General features: G+C 41.1%; 1 protein-coding gene across 1 annotated transcript in view; it reads right to left on the bottom strand.

Moving 5' to 3' along the window:
- The window catches only part of SCN11A (sodium voltage-gated channel alpha subunit 11), a 92,792-nt gene that overhangs the window by 67,501 nt on the left and 9,831 nt on the right, over positions 1-15,460 (bottom strand). The window contains exon 4 of the mRNA XM_058657032.1: positions 684-812. Coding sequence (XP_058513015.1) covers positions 684-812 — 129 coding nt within the window. The remainder of the gene's footprint in view (positions 1-683; positions 813-15,460) is intronic.

Raw genomic sequence — 15,460 nt, 5'->3', positions numbered from 1 at the left:
ACAATGCCTGGCCCACACAAGTAATTAGGCTGTTGTTATATAGGCAATGGCATGCTGCTTCTCTTGATTTTAATTTGCTCTGCCCCATCATTCAGTTGTCAAAGCAGCACGACCCTCTTCAGCTCATCCTATTTATTTATTTGCAGTAATCCATTCTCAATGGACCATAGGCTTAAACATATAAAAAAATCTCAAACCATAGAACTATTGGGTATAAATATAAGTGAAACCCTTTGTGCTACTGTGGTAAACTAGGACTTTTAGACTCATTGATTTTTCCTGTATGACCACAGCCTGATCCACTGGCACACACCATATCATATTGTGATTCATTGTTTCTTTTTCCCTTTGATCTGTGAGTTTCATGAGAACCATGTCCCTTTGTTTTGTTCCATTATCACAACCGCAATAGCATGCATAGAACTTGGCTTACTAATGGGCAGTGTTTGTGAATGGCTAAGGAAATATGAATATGATTATTGGCCTAGCTATGGATTTGTGCTTAGAGTTATAGCCATTTGCTCCATGGCACTGCTAAGGGCCATCCAACGCTAGTCTCAAAGCTGTAGATGTAATTAGGCCTTACTCAATGACTCATGTGGACCCACTCAGAAGCCTAATAGAAGCAGAGGGACTTCTTTCCCACCCCAAGTCTCTTCAGTAAAAATCTTTAATATCCTTACGCTGCTCCAATGACGAAGGAATCCAACCAGTTCCATAAATCTCGAAGGAAAGAAAATTCATCCAGAATAAAACCACTTGCTACTATTTTTATCGAAGCTTCAAAAATATAAATTCCAGTGAAGACATATCTACAAAGCAAATAATCCAGAACAAGAGGGAAATGGTAAACGAGGTCAAAGGCAAAAAAGCTTCTTACCTTGCCTTGATATTGTATTCCATTTCAAGGTGACATTTAATACCCTGGTCTTCTACAAACTAGAGTTCAGACAGGCAAACACTTTACAGCATGTCCTGGCATTGAGAAAGTCTGAGGACCAGGATAATTTCTGAATCAAGTTATAAATCTGCCCTTCAATGCCTCACTTTGTGGCCTTACACTTGAGAGCGGTTTTAGTCACTCTGGGATGCTAGGACCTCAGCTTGTAATTTGTCACCAGCAGTCCGGAATGCCCCTCTGGTGCAGTATACAGGAGGAGATGATGGTGAGGGTTCTGTGAACACAGGTGACCAAACCACTGAGCCTTTGTATATTCTGTGTGTATGAACTAGAAGGCTGAATCTTTCTAAGAAGCTCTACTACCTAATGCAATCGACAGATGCAAGGCAAGTCCCCTCAAAATGTCTGCAACATCTTGGGGGCTGAAAGATAAACCAATTATACAATTTAAATGAAATTTCACAAAAAATCCAAATAATCAAAGCATCTTCAAAAGGGACAAAATTGAATGTCTTACAGTCTCTGGTATTAAAACCTGTCACACAAAGCAACAGAAGTTAGACTAGCTTGTTACTAACATAAACACATATAAATGTAGACCGATTGATTAGAATAAGCCTCATTTACTGGGTAAAATGATTTTCACTGAGTGCCAAGATAACTCAGAGGAAAAGGACAGTTCATTCAGAAATGTTGTTGAAAATCTGAGGAGTCACATAGAAATGTCAGATACTTCATTGATGCACAAAGTTGAAATACTTGTGGATTAGACACGCAAATGTTAAGATCTGAAAAAACAAAACTCATACAAAAAATACTTCCAAGAGTACATTTGACATTAGGTTAACATCTGGAATATATTACAAGTTTCTATAGGAACCAAAAGAAAAAAAGATCAAAGAATCCAATTTTAAAATGGACAAAGCCTGAATAGTAATTTCCCTAAAGATGACATTTAACTATCTTTGGCCAAAAAGCGTTATCAATCATCAGAGAAATGAAAATAAAAACCAGAGTAGGGCCCAGCGTGATAGCATAGTGGTTAAAGTTCTCGCCTTGCACGCACCAGGATCCCATATGGGTGCCAGTTCTAATCCATTCTGCCCCACTTCCCATCCAGCTCCCTGCTTGTGGTCTGGGAAAGCTGCCGAGGACAGCCCAAAGCCTTGGGACCCTGCACCCACGTGGGAGACCCAGAAGAGGCTCCGGGCTCCGGGCTCCTGGCTTTGGATTGGCTCAGCTCCAGCCGTTGCGGCCACTTGGGGAGTGAACCATCGAATGGAAGCTCTTCCTGTCTGTCTCTCCTCCTCTCTGTATATCCGCCTTTCCAATAAAAATAAATAAATCTTAAAACAAAGAGTAAAATATTATTTAATGTCCACTAGGATTGCTGCTGTTAAAACCACAAAACAATGAATGTTGATAAGGAGATAAAAATTAATTGGAAGCACTATGTAATACTGATTGGGTGGAAACATAATGTTACTCCTATGGCAAATAAAACAGGATTTTCCCAAAAATATAAAACAGACCTGGCCTATGTTCCATAAATTACACTTCAAGGTAAACGCACAGAAGAATTGACAACAGAATCTAGAGTCTCAGCGAGGTTTCTGTGCACCCATGTACAGAGCATCACTGCTAACAATACTCAAGAGGTGGAAGAAACCTAAATGACTCGATAAACAAGATCTGGTTTCCTTGTGCCGGACGATGAATCGTATTTTACAAGGCAGGAAATCACCACTCATTACAACATGAGTGAACCTTCAAGTCAGTAATGTAAGCCAGTCACACAAACACACTAATCACTATAGGACAACACTTACATGATGCACCTGCAGGGAAAGTAAAATGGGAGATTAGTTTTCCTGAGTATTAGAGCCCTCATATTATAAAATATTTTTTAAAGTGCTGAGCAGTTAATTTCACTTAAAGATGGTGATGATGTGATTTTTGTAGTACATACTTTTTTTTAACCAACATTTTAAAAGCCCTCCATCTTAATGTGTTGTTCTCTAAATTTTACATAATTACCTAATTTGTCCTACCCTCTATCTTATTTTCCTTTTCTCTTATTTCTTCCAAAAATACAGTCTATCTTTTTTTTTTCTTATAATCCCCAATAGTCAAAAAGTCTGGGTTTGTATGCATGCACACACAAGTTTTACTTTGAAGATCAAAATAATCAATTTGATCAAATAACCTGTCAGTTCAAAGTAAAAGAAGTGCTTCCTGATAGAATCTTTACCCAGGATTAGCTTCCCAAAGCTAAAGTCAGAAATCATCAAGAGGTTGCCATGGGCCAAAGCTCCGCTCTGCTCCACTCATCATCTGAGCTACTCATCTTCCAGAAGACAAATGAAAACATCAGATTAAATACAATATGCCTTGAAATCTCATCTGTAAACTCAGGTGTACAATGCTATAGGTACTTTCTTTTTTTTTAAAGATTTATTTTATTTTTTTATTACAAAGTCAGATATACTGAGAGGAGGAGAGATAGAGAGGAAGTGGAGCTGCTGGGTTAGAACCAGCGGCCATATGGGATCAAGGCAAGGACCTTAGCCACTAGGCCACGCTGCCGAGCCCTATAGGTACTTTCTTAAAGGGTTATAATCACAGATATGTGGGATGTTTTCTTCTCATTTCAAGCCAATGAGACAGCAGCCACAGGCTGTCATTTTTAGCCTGGCCACCTCCTGAACTTCATCAGTCTCTTTTTCCTATAAAGCCTGGCCAATGGGGGCCCCATGGTATGGCCTGGGGTTCCTCCTGCCAGGCAGATGCTGTGGACCTCCTTATAGGAGTGCTGCCTTAACAGTTTCCTCCCAGCCATTGCTAAGTGCTGCCAGAGAGAACAGGCACCTGCGCCCATTCCCGGCTACCGCTTCTTGTAGCCCAGACCAACGTTCTTCAAACAAATTTCCCTTACGGATTTTTCAGCAGTTAAAATAGCCTTAGAGGAAATGAGCTTCCACTTGGGCTGCCATGTCCTGTAATGGAAACAGTGCGTTCGCTTCATCTCACCACAAGTGCTGGGCAGGGTGGAGGGCTGCTCTGGGAGCTGGACCTCCTCCTGACCCATCTGCACAGGTCCTGCTCTGCTGACCACAGAGGCCTCCAAGGAAGCTGCAGTAACTCACTAGCAGCAGCCCCTGCACCCCTGAACTCTCAATTAGCTGTTTGCACAGCAGCAAGACTTCCGGGAGGGGTGGCTGTATCCCCTTTGGGTTATGTTTCTAGAATGATTTCCCCTCCTAGTATCTTCCAAACCAGCACAGGTTGACCAGATGCCAGATACCACGCAGAAACTCTGCAGGCTGAAGCATGTGATGGTATGTTCAAGGTCTGAAAAGAAAGAAGTCTTCCATCAAAGAATATCACTCCAAGAAAAAAAAATATCCCTTAAAGTTGAAGGAACAATAAGCTTAAACTGAAAGAGTTCATCACTACTAGGCCAGCCTTACAAGAAATGCTGGCGTGGGTTCTGCATTATAAATAAACGTGACACAAATATCACCATGAAATTCAGCAGCAGAGCAGGGAGCATCATCTTCCAATCAACCAAATGACAGGTCTTATTTCTTATCTAAAAAGGTATCTAAGAACTTGTTTATGATACGAAGAGAGAGACAACTGTAGACCAGTATCCTTAATAAATGCAAGTGAAACAAAAATCTTCAAAAAAAAAAAACTAGCTAGTCAAGTCCAACTACACACTAGAAAGATCATTCACTCATATCAGAGGGAATTTAACCCTGGTCTACAGGGAAGTAGAACATATGCAAATCAATAAATGTGGTGTACCATATCAACAAGATGAGAAAAAAATCCATATGATTATTTCAATAGACCAAGACAAAGCATTCCGAGCCCGGAACGGTAGCCTAGTGGCTAAAGCGCTCGCCTTGCCTGTGCTTGGATTTGCTTCTCTTAGACATGGAGTGCTATTTTATTTTGAATTTAACAGATCAGTATTCTCTGGTTTCAGACAGTTTCTGCTGCCTGCGATTTCTACAGCAGCAGTTAACATTGCTATGTGTAGATTATAAACAGATGTTTAAAGTGATCTTTCTCATTTTTCTTGATTAAAAGTGGCTGGAAAGGTCCTGCCACGGGTTTAAGAAAATCCTTAGGGAATGGGCTTGATTTGGTGCTGGCAGGTTATAGGGAAACTTACTGTTTTCCAGTTCAAGTTTGAGAGATTCATAATTTGTTTAAAAAAAAAAAAGATTGCATGAGCTGCCAAAATGTGTGGTCACACCTGTGTCCGTTTGGACACGTCATACCCCTTTCCCAGCTTCTGTTCAAATCACAGCTGAAGCAATCTGAAGCAACAACCACAACAATGCCAGACTTCGGGATGTACTGTAAAGCACTAATCAAAAGGAACTGACATAAAGACAGACATGAAGATCAATGGAACAGAAATGAACCATACCATCTATAGCCAACTGATTTTTCACAAGTGAATGAAACTGACACACTGAAATACGAAGGATAAGAGATTATGATAAAGAACCATATGACAATGAAGCCAACAGTCTTTTCAAACTGTTCGACGATACTGAAAAAATAAAACTCTGCAAAATCTTTTTATGATACCAACATTACTCTAATGTCAAAAAAAAATACAATGTGAAAAGAACACTATGAACTAATATCCCTGATGACTGTAGATTCAAAAATTCTCAGCAAATTGTTAGCAAGCCAAACCAAACACTACATCAAATCGATCATACATCACAGTCAAGCAGGATTAATCCCAGTGATGCAAGTCTAGTTCAACACTCATGCACTGATAAACATCACAAACCACGCTACCATCATGAAAAACAAACGCTCTGCCGTCTCAATGCATGAAAAAAAAAAAAACATGATGAGAGTCAGTATCTCTTCTGTATAAAAACTCTGCAAAATTAGATATAGAGAAATATACCTCAACATTTAAAGGCTTTGGATAAGAAATCTACAACAAATATCAAGTTGAGTGCGAAAAAGTTGAAAGCATTTCCTCTTTATCTGAAACAATACACAGATGTACACTTTCTCCCCTGTTACTCAGTGAACTCCTGGGAGAATCAGAGAACACAACTAGGAAAGAGAAAGAACTCGAGTGTCACAAAAGTGGAAAGAAGAAAGTCAAAATAGCCATGTTTGCAGGTGATGTGTTGTGTCCATAGAAAAGTCTAAAACACCCCACCAAAAACCTGTCAAATTGATAAATCAATTCAGTAAAGTGAAAAAAAATTAAAATCACCATACGAAGAAAAGTCAGTACTTTTTATAACAGTCATGATTCTGTGGAAAGAGAAATCAATAAGAATTCTTACAGTAATTACCAAAAATAGCAATACTGGGGAATAAAATTAACCAAAGAAGTGAAAATTTTCTGAATGTTATAAAGCATCAATGAAAGAAACAAACTAACAGAAATGGAAAGATATTCTTCATTTGTGTGTTCGTAAAATTAGCATTGTTAAAATTTGCAGTAACCTTGGGGGCCTATCTGACAGGGCTAGCTATCGATACTAACCAGTGAGAGTCAAAACAGGGAATGGCTAATGTAAGGCTGGGTCATGACACTGAGCAGCACATGAGTGAATCAGGTCTGGGTGCAGAATCTGTGGGTTAGTATGTGGGTTCACCTCTGCAGAACAACAGTCTCTGTTGGTATGTGCAAGCTGTGTGGCTGGAAACAGGCCTGGTTGGAGAGCTAAGGGGACATCCCAGCTGGGTTGGGGTTCCCACTGGTGAGCACAAGAGCCAGATTGAGGGCATTAAGCTTGGCTGGACATGGTTACTGGGTCTGGGGAGTGACAGACTGGGCTACTGCCCAGCACCCACTGGTACTTGTGTGAGCCAGCATGGGTGTAGAATGAGCTGGGCTAGGTCTTCACTCCTCCTGAACCACATGAGAGCTGTGTATGGGTGTGGACCAAGTGTGGCGCAGCTGTAACACTCAACAGTAAGGACAGGAATGAGTGTGGGTTGGTTGGGCAAGGACACTGTTCTTTCCAGGACACGAGGTAGACAAAGTCAATCTGGGCAAAGGACCCACCAGTATGTGTGACATCTGCCACTAGGAGGAGACCTGATACAGAAGCTTGGAGAACTCCTTTGTCAAGATACATTCCCTGCAGATAAGCACAAGATGACCAATGCAAGGAGCAGCCCAAGCCAGGCCAAATTACAGTACCTGCCAGCATACATGTGGGTCAAGTCTGGGGGCATGCCAGGCTGGGCCAGTTCTAAACATCAGGTGGCAGATCTGAGAACTAAGATGAGGTGTAGGACAGCCCAGGTCAAACTGTAACACCAGCCAGTTCACATTAGGGCTGGGACTGGGGGACTCTCTGGGCTGTGCTATGCTGCAGCACCCACCAGCATGAGCTGGAACTAGGGCAGCCTGGACAGAACCAGACTGCAGCACCCACTGATGGATGCTGAGGTGAGGTGATACATGACAATCTGAGGGCAGTGGGTGCTGGGTTTGTGAGCCCCTGGAGAGGAGGGTTCAGTAGGATTTAGGTCTCCAGGCCCAGGTTCTGTGCCAGTCTGCACAGGTGGGTGCTGAGTCCATGAGCTCCATGGCTTGGGTTCTGGTGGAGCCTTGGTCACCTGGCCTGGGTCCTTGGGCCCACTTGTGCAGTGTGTGCTAGGTTTGTGAGCTCCTGTGGCAGTGGTTCTATGTCACCTGGCCTGGGTCCTTGGACTGCCTATGCAGTGGGTGCTGGGTCCATGAGCCCCTGAATGGGGGTCCAGTTGGGCCTGGGTTGCCTGACCCAATCCCTTAGGTACCCCTGCATGTTGGGTGCTATGTCTGTGACTTCTAGGGGCAGGAGATTCAGTGGGGTCCAAGTCACCTGGCTAGGTCCTTGGGCCCATCTGCAAGAAAAGATGGAGTAGCAGATGGCTGGCCCAGATCCACAAAGAGGATATGGCAGTCAATGGGGACTGCAGAGGACATCTGGCACCATGCAAAAGAACAAGTACAGAACCAATTGGACAACTACATTAGCCAAATGATGACAATGAATATCTGGGCAGATTGAGACTAAGGTCAACTAAGTCAGCCAATAGACAAGGGAAGAGTTCTGTTATCCATGAGTTGACAAGATCCATGTTTCAGAACAATCGAAACCATGTGGGCAGAACCCTCAGAGTGTGTCACATGGGGACCCTGGATTGATATCGGGTCATGGCCATTTCCCATTCTTGGGTACTGAGGCGGTTGGGAGGATGGGTAAAGCTTCTCCCCTTATTTCCTCCTCTCCTCCAGAAGCAGGAAGAAGAAAAGGAAAATTTGGAAATGAGGATCACACTCACTTTTCCCTAACCCTTAACCCTTCCCTCCCAGATCAATTATGTAAATATCATCTAATTTTTTTAAAAATTGCAGCAATTTACAAATTCAATGCTGTCCCATTAAAATGCTGTTAACCCGGAAGGCCTTTCCGATGGAACAAAGGGGCAGGCAGGTTGTCCCTAGAAATTCCCGGGCTAACGTCAAAAGTTCCCACCAGAGAAAACTGCCCAGAAACATATTCAAATGGAGCCAGCAATCAGAAAGCAACACATGACTCTACCTCAAGCCCCGACAGCCCCACTACGTAAAATGTGCTCACCTCTGTCTGGGTGCGACTTCCACAGTCCATTTCCTCGTGGACCAGTGAACCTCGCTCGGAAGCAGACCCCCAAAACTCCTGGTTTTATCTTTGTTTTGATCTCGGTAGTATTGCTGTTTTGGTGTGGTTTTATTCTTACAAATATACTAATGGCATTTGTCACTAAATCAGAAAACAAAACCTTCCTAAAACCCACATTGAATAACTAAATTCCAAACTAATGTCATTCTGAACAAAACATATCAAATTGGGTACAATTTCAACACAGATTACAAAGCTATGGTAAATGACATGTGTACTAATGACACAAACACACAGACTAACAGAGCTGAGAATGCATAAACCAGTCCTTGAACACACAACCGAGTTTTGAAAATAATAGTATAAACATTCATTGGAGGCAAAAGAGCATTTTTTTAAAATGTTGCCAGCAAAACTAGACACATATATGTAGAAGGATGAAATTATACACTAACTCTCACTTTAACCAAGAATGAAATATCAGGATGGCTAAAAAGACCTAAACTGTAAGACTTTCTAAAGGAAGTTTAAAGATGGCAAGATACTGTGAGGACATGTTTAAAGGCAAGGACTAGCTGAGGTGAAACAGAGAGGGCAAACACCCAAGAATTTTGAGAGGACAAGCCAAGGGCAGAGGGACACCTACAACCAGTGGACATGGGGACACAGCAGACAACAGAGTAGTGCTACAGTGAGCAGAGGATCCCAGCAGTGATTAGAGCGCCACTGGCAGCCAGGTGGGAAAAGCAGTTCACTAGGAACTCAGGACGTGAATCCAGCCAAGAAACTGTAGATTCTGCTGATTTGTTTAATCTGACCATGAGCAGAAACAGAGTAGCAGAGCCCAAGCAGTAGAGTGTGGGAAAAGGATGGATTTCATGACTGGAATTTGACTACCACCAGTGCCAAATCAGACACCATTTTGTGTGCTGAGTAGAATATTCTGGGGGAGGGACAACGGTGAACCCTGCGTGCACTAAACCAGGAAAAAACTCACCTCCAGATCAGTGCAATGCTCTGGTGCCACTAGGTAAACAATAACACTTCACAAGCCACAAGTTGCATTAAAAATTGGTGTAGGATGCCGCCAGACCTAATTGCCAGTAGGTTAAGGCAAGAAGAGAAGAGGGGGAAAAAATCTATGCAATGGACACTACTGACAATACTGTGATCTAAGTTAAAGTCTCCCTAATCCTGGATAGTGCTGGAACCAGGAATGGGAGTAAGGCTGAGCAGCAATGACATAGCCACAGCATGGGATTACAGGGAGTGGAGGGTGTTGAGACAGAAGCTGGCATTACAGATACCATGGTAGAAGCAGGGCACAGGAGACTGGGATTGAAACTCACTGGAGGGAGTAGCACAGCCAATGGCAAGTGAATCAAGCATTGAGCAGGATCAGGAAAGTTGACATGTAGTCTTGTGGACAATACAGCTTTAAACCATCCCCAAGGAGAGAAATCTACTAATCAGATTTGCAATGATCAAGGGCAAAAGAAGAGACATAGGCAGAATGGTTAAGGTTACGGAAACCTTCCCTGCAAAGGAGAAAAAGGTCAGTGACAGGGCCCGGCGGCATGGCCTAGCGGCTAAAGTCCTCGCCTTGAAAGCCCCGGGATCCCATATGGGCACCGGTTCTAATCCCGGCAGCTCCACTTCCCATCCAGCTCCCTGCTTGTGGCCTGGGAAAGCAGGAGAGGATGGCCCAAAGCCTTGAGACCCTGCACCCGCATGGGAGACCCGGAAGAGGTTCCTGGTTCCCGGCATCGGATCAGCGTCCACCAGCCCATTGTGGCTCACTTGGGGAGTGAAACATTGGATGGAAGATCTTCTCTCTGTCTCTCCTCCTCTCTGTATATCCGGCTTTCCAATAATAATAAATCTTTAAAAAAAGTCAGTGACAATATCAGAGTTAACTCAGGAAAAAAATAAGGAGCTTGAGATAAAAAAAATTTTTTTAATTGCTATAAAACTCCTTAAAGCCAATGAGAAGCACATACAGGAGTTCAAGGAATTTAAGGAATATAGCAACATTGAAACAAAATCAAAACAGATTATTGAAAATGAACACAGTACAGCAAATTAAAACTTCAGTGGAAGGTTCAATAATAAAATGAGTGACACAGAAGAATCTCAGAATTGGAAGGAGCCTTCCATAATAACTCAGAATCAATCATATAGCTGGAAGAGGAACGGAGTCAAGCTTAGAAAAGCATTCAGAAATAATTAAAAGGCTGAATATTAGAGTTACAGGAGCTCCAGAAGGCATAGAAAAAGAAACCGGATTCAAAGATGTGTTTAATGAAACAAAAAAATTGAGAAATCCAAGAATATGGAGAAATAATTGGGAAACAAAATACAGGAGCTCACAGAACTTGAATAGAGTTGACCAAAAGTGTTCTTCACATGACACAACATCATCAAGCTCTCTACAGTTAAACAGAAGAAAAAGATGGGTGCAGCACAGCAACCTAGTGGCTAAGGTCTTCATCTTGCACACGCCAGGATCCCATCTGGGCACCAGTTCTAATCCCGGCAGCCCTGCTTTCCATCCAGCTCACTGCTTGTGGCCTGGGAAAGCAACAAAGGATGGCCCAATGCCTTGGGACCCTGCACCTGATGGGCTCCCGGCTTCAGATCAGTGCAGCTCTGTCTTTTGCGGCCACTTGGAGAGTGAATCAATGGATGGGAGATCTTCCTCTCTGTCTCTTCTTCTCTCTGTTTATCTGCCTTTTCAATAAAAATAAATAAATCTTAAAATAAAAAGAAAAGATACTTGAATATGTATACCAAAGAATCAAATAACTTACATAGGAACTCCAATCATACACACAGCTGATCTGTCAGAGGAAACTCCAAGGACCAGAAGAGAATAGAATGACATATTCTGGATCCTCAAAGGAAAGAATTGTCAGCCCACAATAATTTCCTAGAAAATATTTCCTTTGTCTTTCATAATGAAAGAAAACACAAAGCAGATAAAACCTCTAAGACTTCTCCTCTACTGGAATTGCCCTGTAAATGACCCTTACAGATGTACTCCAGACAGAAAAAGAAATAGCATCTACAAAAGCCAAAGGCAAATGTGGAGAGCATTCAAGTAAGATGACAAAGGAAAAGAAAAGACTAATCAAGCAATGAACAATCTATTGCTAAAAAGATAGGACCAAGTCACTACCTATTAACCCTGGTTTGAATGGCTTAAACTCATCAGTCAAATATCAGCTTAGCAGACTGGATCAAAAACAAACTCATCTATTTGTTGCCTACAGGAGACACATCTCACCAACAAAGATATGTAGAAACTGAGAATGAAAGGATGGAAAAGGATATTTCAGGCTAATCCAATGGAAAAATGAGCTGGCATAGCCATTCTTATATTAGATACTATAAACATGAAAGCGCAAACTTTTTAAGAGATGAAGAGGAACACCACATATGATCAAAGGATCCACTCAGTGAAAAGAGATCATCATAATAAATGTATATGCAGCAAATATCAGGGTATCATCTAGCTATATGAGACAAATATTAATGGATTTAAGGGAGAAATAGACTCCAATACCATAATAGTGGAGAACGTTAATACTCCATTTACCTCAGCGACAGATCGATGAGACAGAAACTCAGCCAGGAAACAACAGAGCTCATCCAGACAACAGAACTAATGGACTTAATTGATGTCTATAGAACCTTTCATCCTGCAGACACAGAACACACTTTTTTCTCATCAATACGTAGAACCTCGTCCTGGATTGATCATATTATAGACCTCAAAACAAGGCTCAGCAAATGAAAAAAATCAAAATCATACCATGCATCTTCTCAGGCCACCATGTACTGAAATTGGAGACCAACAAGTCAAAATACCCCAAAAGATATGCAAAAATTGAAGACTGAATAATATGCTGCTATATTACATGGCTTATAGGAAAAAACAAAGAAGAAATTAAACACATTGCTTGAAGCAAATGAACATATCAACATAACATACCAAAACTTATTGGACTCAACCAAGGCAGTGCTAAGCGGAAAATTTATTTCAACTGATGCTTACCTTAAGAAATCAAAAAACTGGGCCTGGTATGATGGCCCAGTGGCGCACTTGCTGGGATCCCATATGAGTGCCAGTTCATGTCCTGGCTGCTCCATGTCCCATTTATCTCCCTGCTTGTGGCTGGAGAAAGCAATGGAGGATGGATCAAAGCCTTGGGACCCTCTATGCATGTGGGAAACCCAAAATAAGTTCTTGGCTCCTGGCTTCAGACTGGCTCAGCTCCAACTATTGTAGCAACTTGGAGATGGAGTCAGTGGATGGAAGATCTTTTTTCTATCTCTACTTATCTCTGTCAATTAGCCTTTAAATAAGATGAATTTTTTAAAATTATGAAATAAGAATTAAACAGGCTGTGCAGACATCTGAAGGCACACACAAGAAAGTAAGGCAATCAAAATATCAGGAAAAAAGAAATAGTAAAAATAAGAAGTGAAATTAAACAGCAACCAAAAGAGCAATACATAAGATCAATGAATCAAAGAGTTGATACTTTGAGAAAATCAACATTGTAGATTTGACATTATCCAATATCAAAGAAAGCAGGGAGACTATATGAATCAATAGAATTAAAGACATAATAGGAAATATAACAATGGAAAATTAGCTTGAATGCGCCCCGGGATCCCGTATGGACGCCGGTTCTAATCCCAGCTGCTCCAGTTCCCATCCAGCTCCCTGCTTGTGGCCTGGGAAAGCAGTCGAGGACGGCCCAAAGCTTTGGGACCCTGCACCCATGTGGGAGACCCGGAAGAGGTTCCAGGTTCCCAGCTTTGGATCTGCACAGCACCGGCTGTTGTGGCTCACTTGGGGAGTGAATCATCAGACGGAATATCTTCCTCTCTGTCTCTCCTCCTCTCTGTATATCCGCCTTTCCAATAAAAATAAACAAATCTTTAAAAAAATAAAAACAATGGAAAATTAGGACATGCATAGAGTGATCAGGAACTATTACAAGCAATCATACACCAACATATCAGAAGAACCGAAAGAGATGGATACATTTTTGGACACATATAACCAAAATTGAATAATGAAGCAATTAATAATCTAAATAGACCTACAACCAGGATAGAGGTGGAATCAGTAATTACATCCCATCTCAAGCATGAAAGGCCCTAAACCAGATGGCTATATTGCACAATTCCACCAAGCATTTCAAGAAGCTATCCCAATCTCTACAAGCTATTCAAAAAGATGGAAAGTGAGGTAATCCTTCCAAACATTTTCTATGAAACCCAAATCACCTGAGTACATAAACTAGATAAAACACATCAGGAAAAGAGACTACAGACAAATATCCCTAATGAACATAGACACAAAAATGCTCAACAACATACTAGCCAACAAAATTCAACAACACATAGGATGGGTGATTCACCTGGACCAGGTAGAATCTATACCTGGCATGCAGGAATGTTTTAACGTTTGCAAATCTATAAATGTGATAGACAACATCAACAAATTGAAAAATTAATATTGTGTTATTTTAATTGATGCAGAAAAGCCATTCGATAAAATCCAACACCACTTAATGCTAAAAAGATGGAACAAGACAGACGTAGAAGGAACATTCTAAAATGCAATCAAAATAGTATATGCAAAGCCCAATGCCAGCATCATACTAAATAGAAAAAGACTGGAAGCTGTTCCATTAAGATTTGAGGCAGAACAAGGATATCCACTTTCACCACTGCTATTCAATACAGTATTGGTAATTTTTGCTAAAGGTATTAAGCAAAAAAAAAAAATTAAATGGATTCAAATTGGAAATGAGAATTTAAAATTTTTCCTGATTGTAGATGACATGAATCTCTACATAAGAGAACCAAAGATTCAATCAAGAGAGTATTGTACTCATAAGACAATTTGGCAGAGTAGCAGAATACAAAATTAATGGATATAGATCGATGGCTCTATTATACACAAATAACTGCATGGCTGGGAAAGCACTGGTAATTATACTCCCATTTAAAATAGCAGAGAAAACTCTTAAATACCTTGGAATAAACCTAACCAAAGATGTAGATGACCTCTATGGTAAAAATTACAAAACATTAAAAAAAAAGAAATAGAAGACAAAATTGAAGATGGAGAACCCTACCATGTTTCTCGATGGACAGGATCATCATAGAAACGCATATGTTACCGAAAGTCTTAAACAGGTTCAATGTGACCCAAACAAAAGGCCGCAACATTCTTCTCAGAAACAGAAAATATTATACAAAAGTTCATCTGGAAACACAAGAAACCACAAAAAGCCAGACAAAGCTATCCTGAAGAACAAAATAGCCTGGAGGAATCATAATTCCAGACCTCAAGACAGACTTGAGGGCTATCAAAACAGTCTGGAACTGGTACAGAAATGGAGAAGATCAATGGAACAGAATGGAAACTCCAGAAAGGAGCCCACACATGTGTAGTCAACTAATCTTCAACAAAATTGAAAATAATCCAGGGAAAATGTTTGGTTTCTTCAACAAATGCTGTTGGGACAATTGGACAGCTGCTTGCAGAAGAAGCAAGACCTCTACGTCTCCCCTTATAAAAAAAATCATCTCTGCATGAATTGAGAATCTAAATATGCACCCAAAAACCATCAAACTATTAGAAGAAAAATAGGACGCATCCTCCAAGATATAGTAATTGAGAAAGACTTCTTGCAAAAATCACCAAAAGCACAGGCAATCGAAGCCAAAATAAACAAATAGGACTACATCGAACTAAAAAGCTTCTGTATAGCAAAGAAAATGTTAAACAAAGTGAAGACGCAACCAACAGAATGGAAGCAAACTTTGCACACTAAACAACAGGTAGAGAAGCAATATCCAGGAGTTTCAGAAACTTCAATGA

Source organism: Ochotona princeps, chromosome 30, assembly GCF_030435755.1.
Source record: "Ochotona princeps isolate mOchPri1 chromosome 30, mOchPri1.hap1, whole genome shotgun sequence".
In the NCBI taxonomy this organism is placed as follows: Eukaryota; Metazoa; Chordata; class Mammalia; order Lagomorpha; family Ochotonidae; genus Ochotona; species Ochotona princeps.
This window is presented reverse-complemented; position numbering and strand designations above follow the sequence as displayed.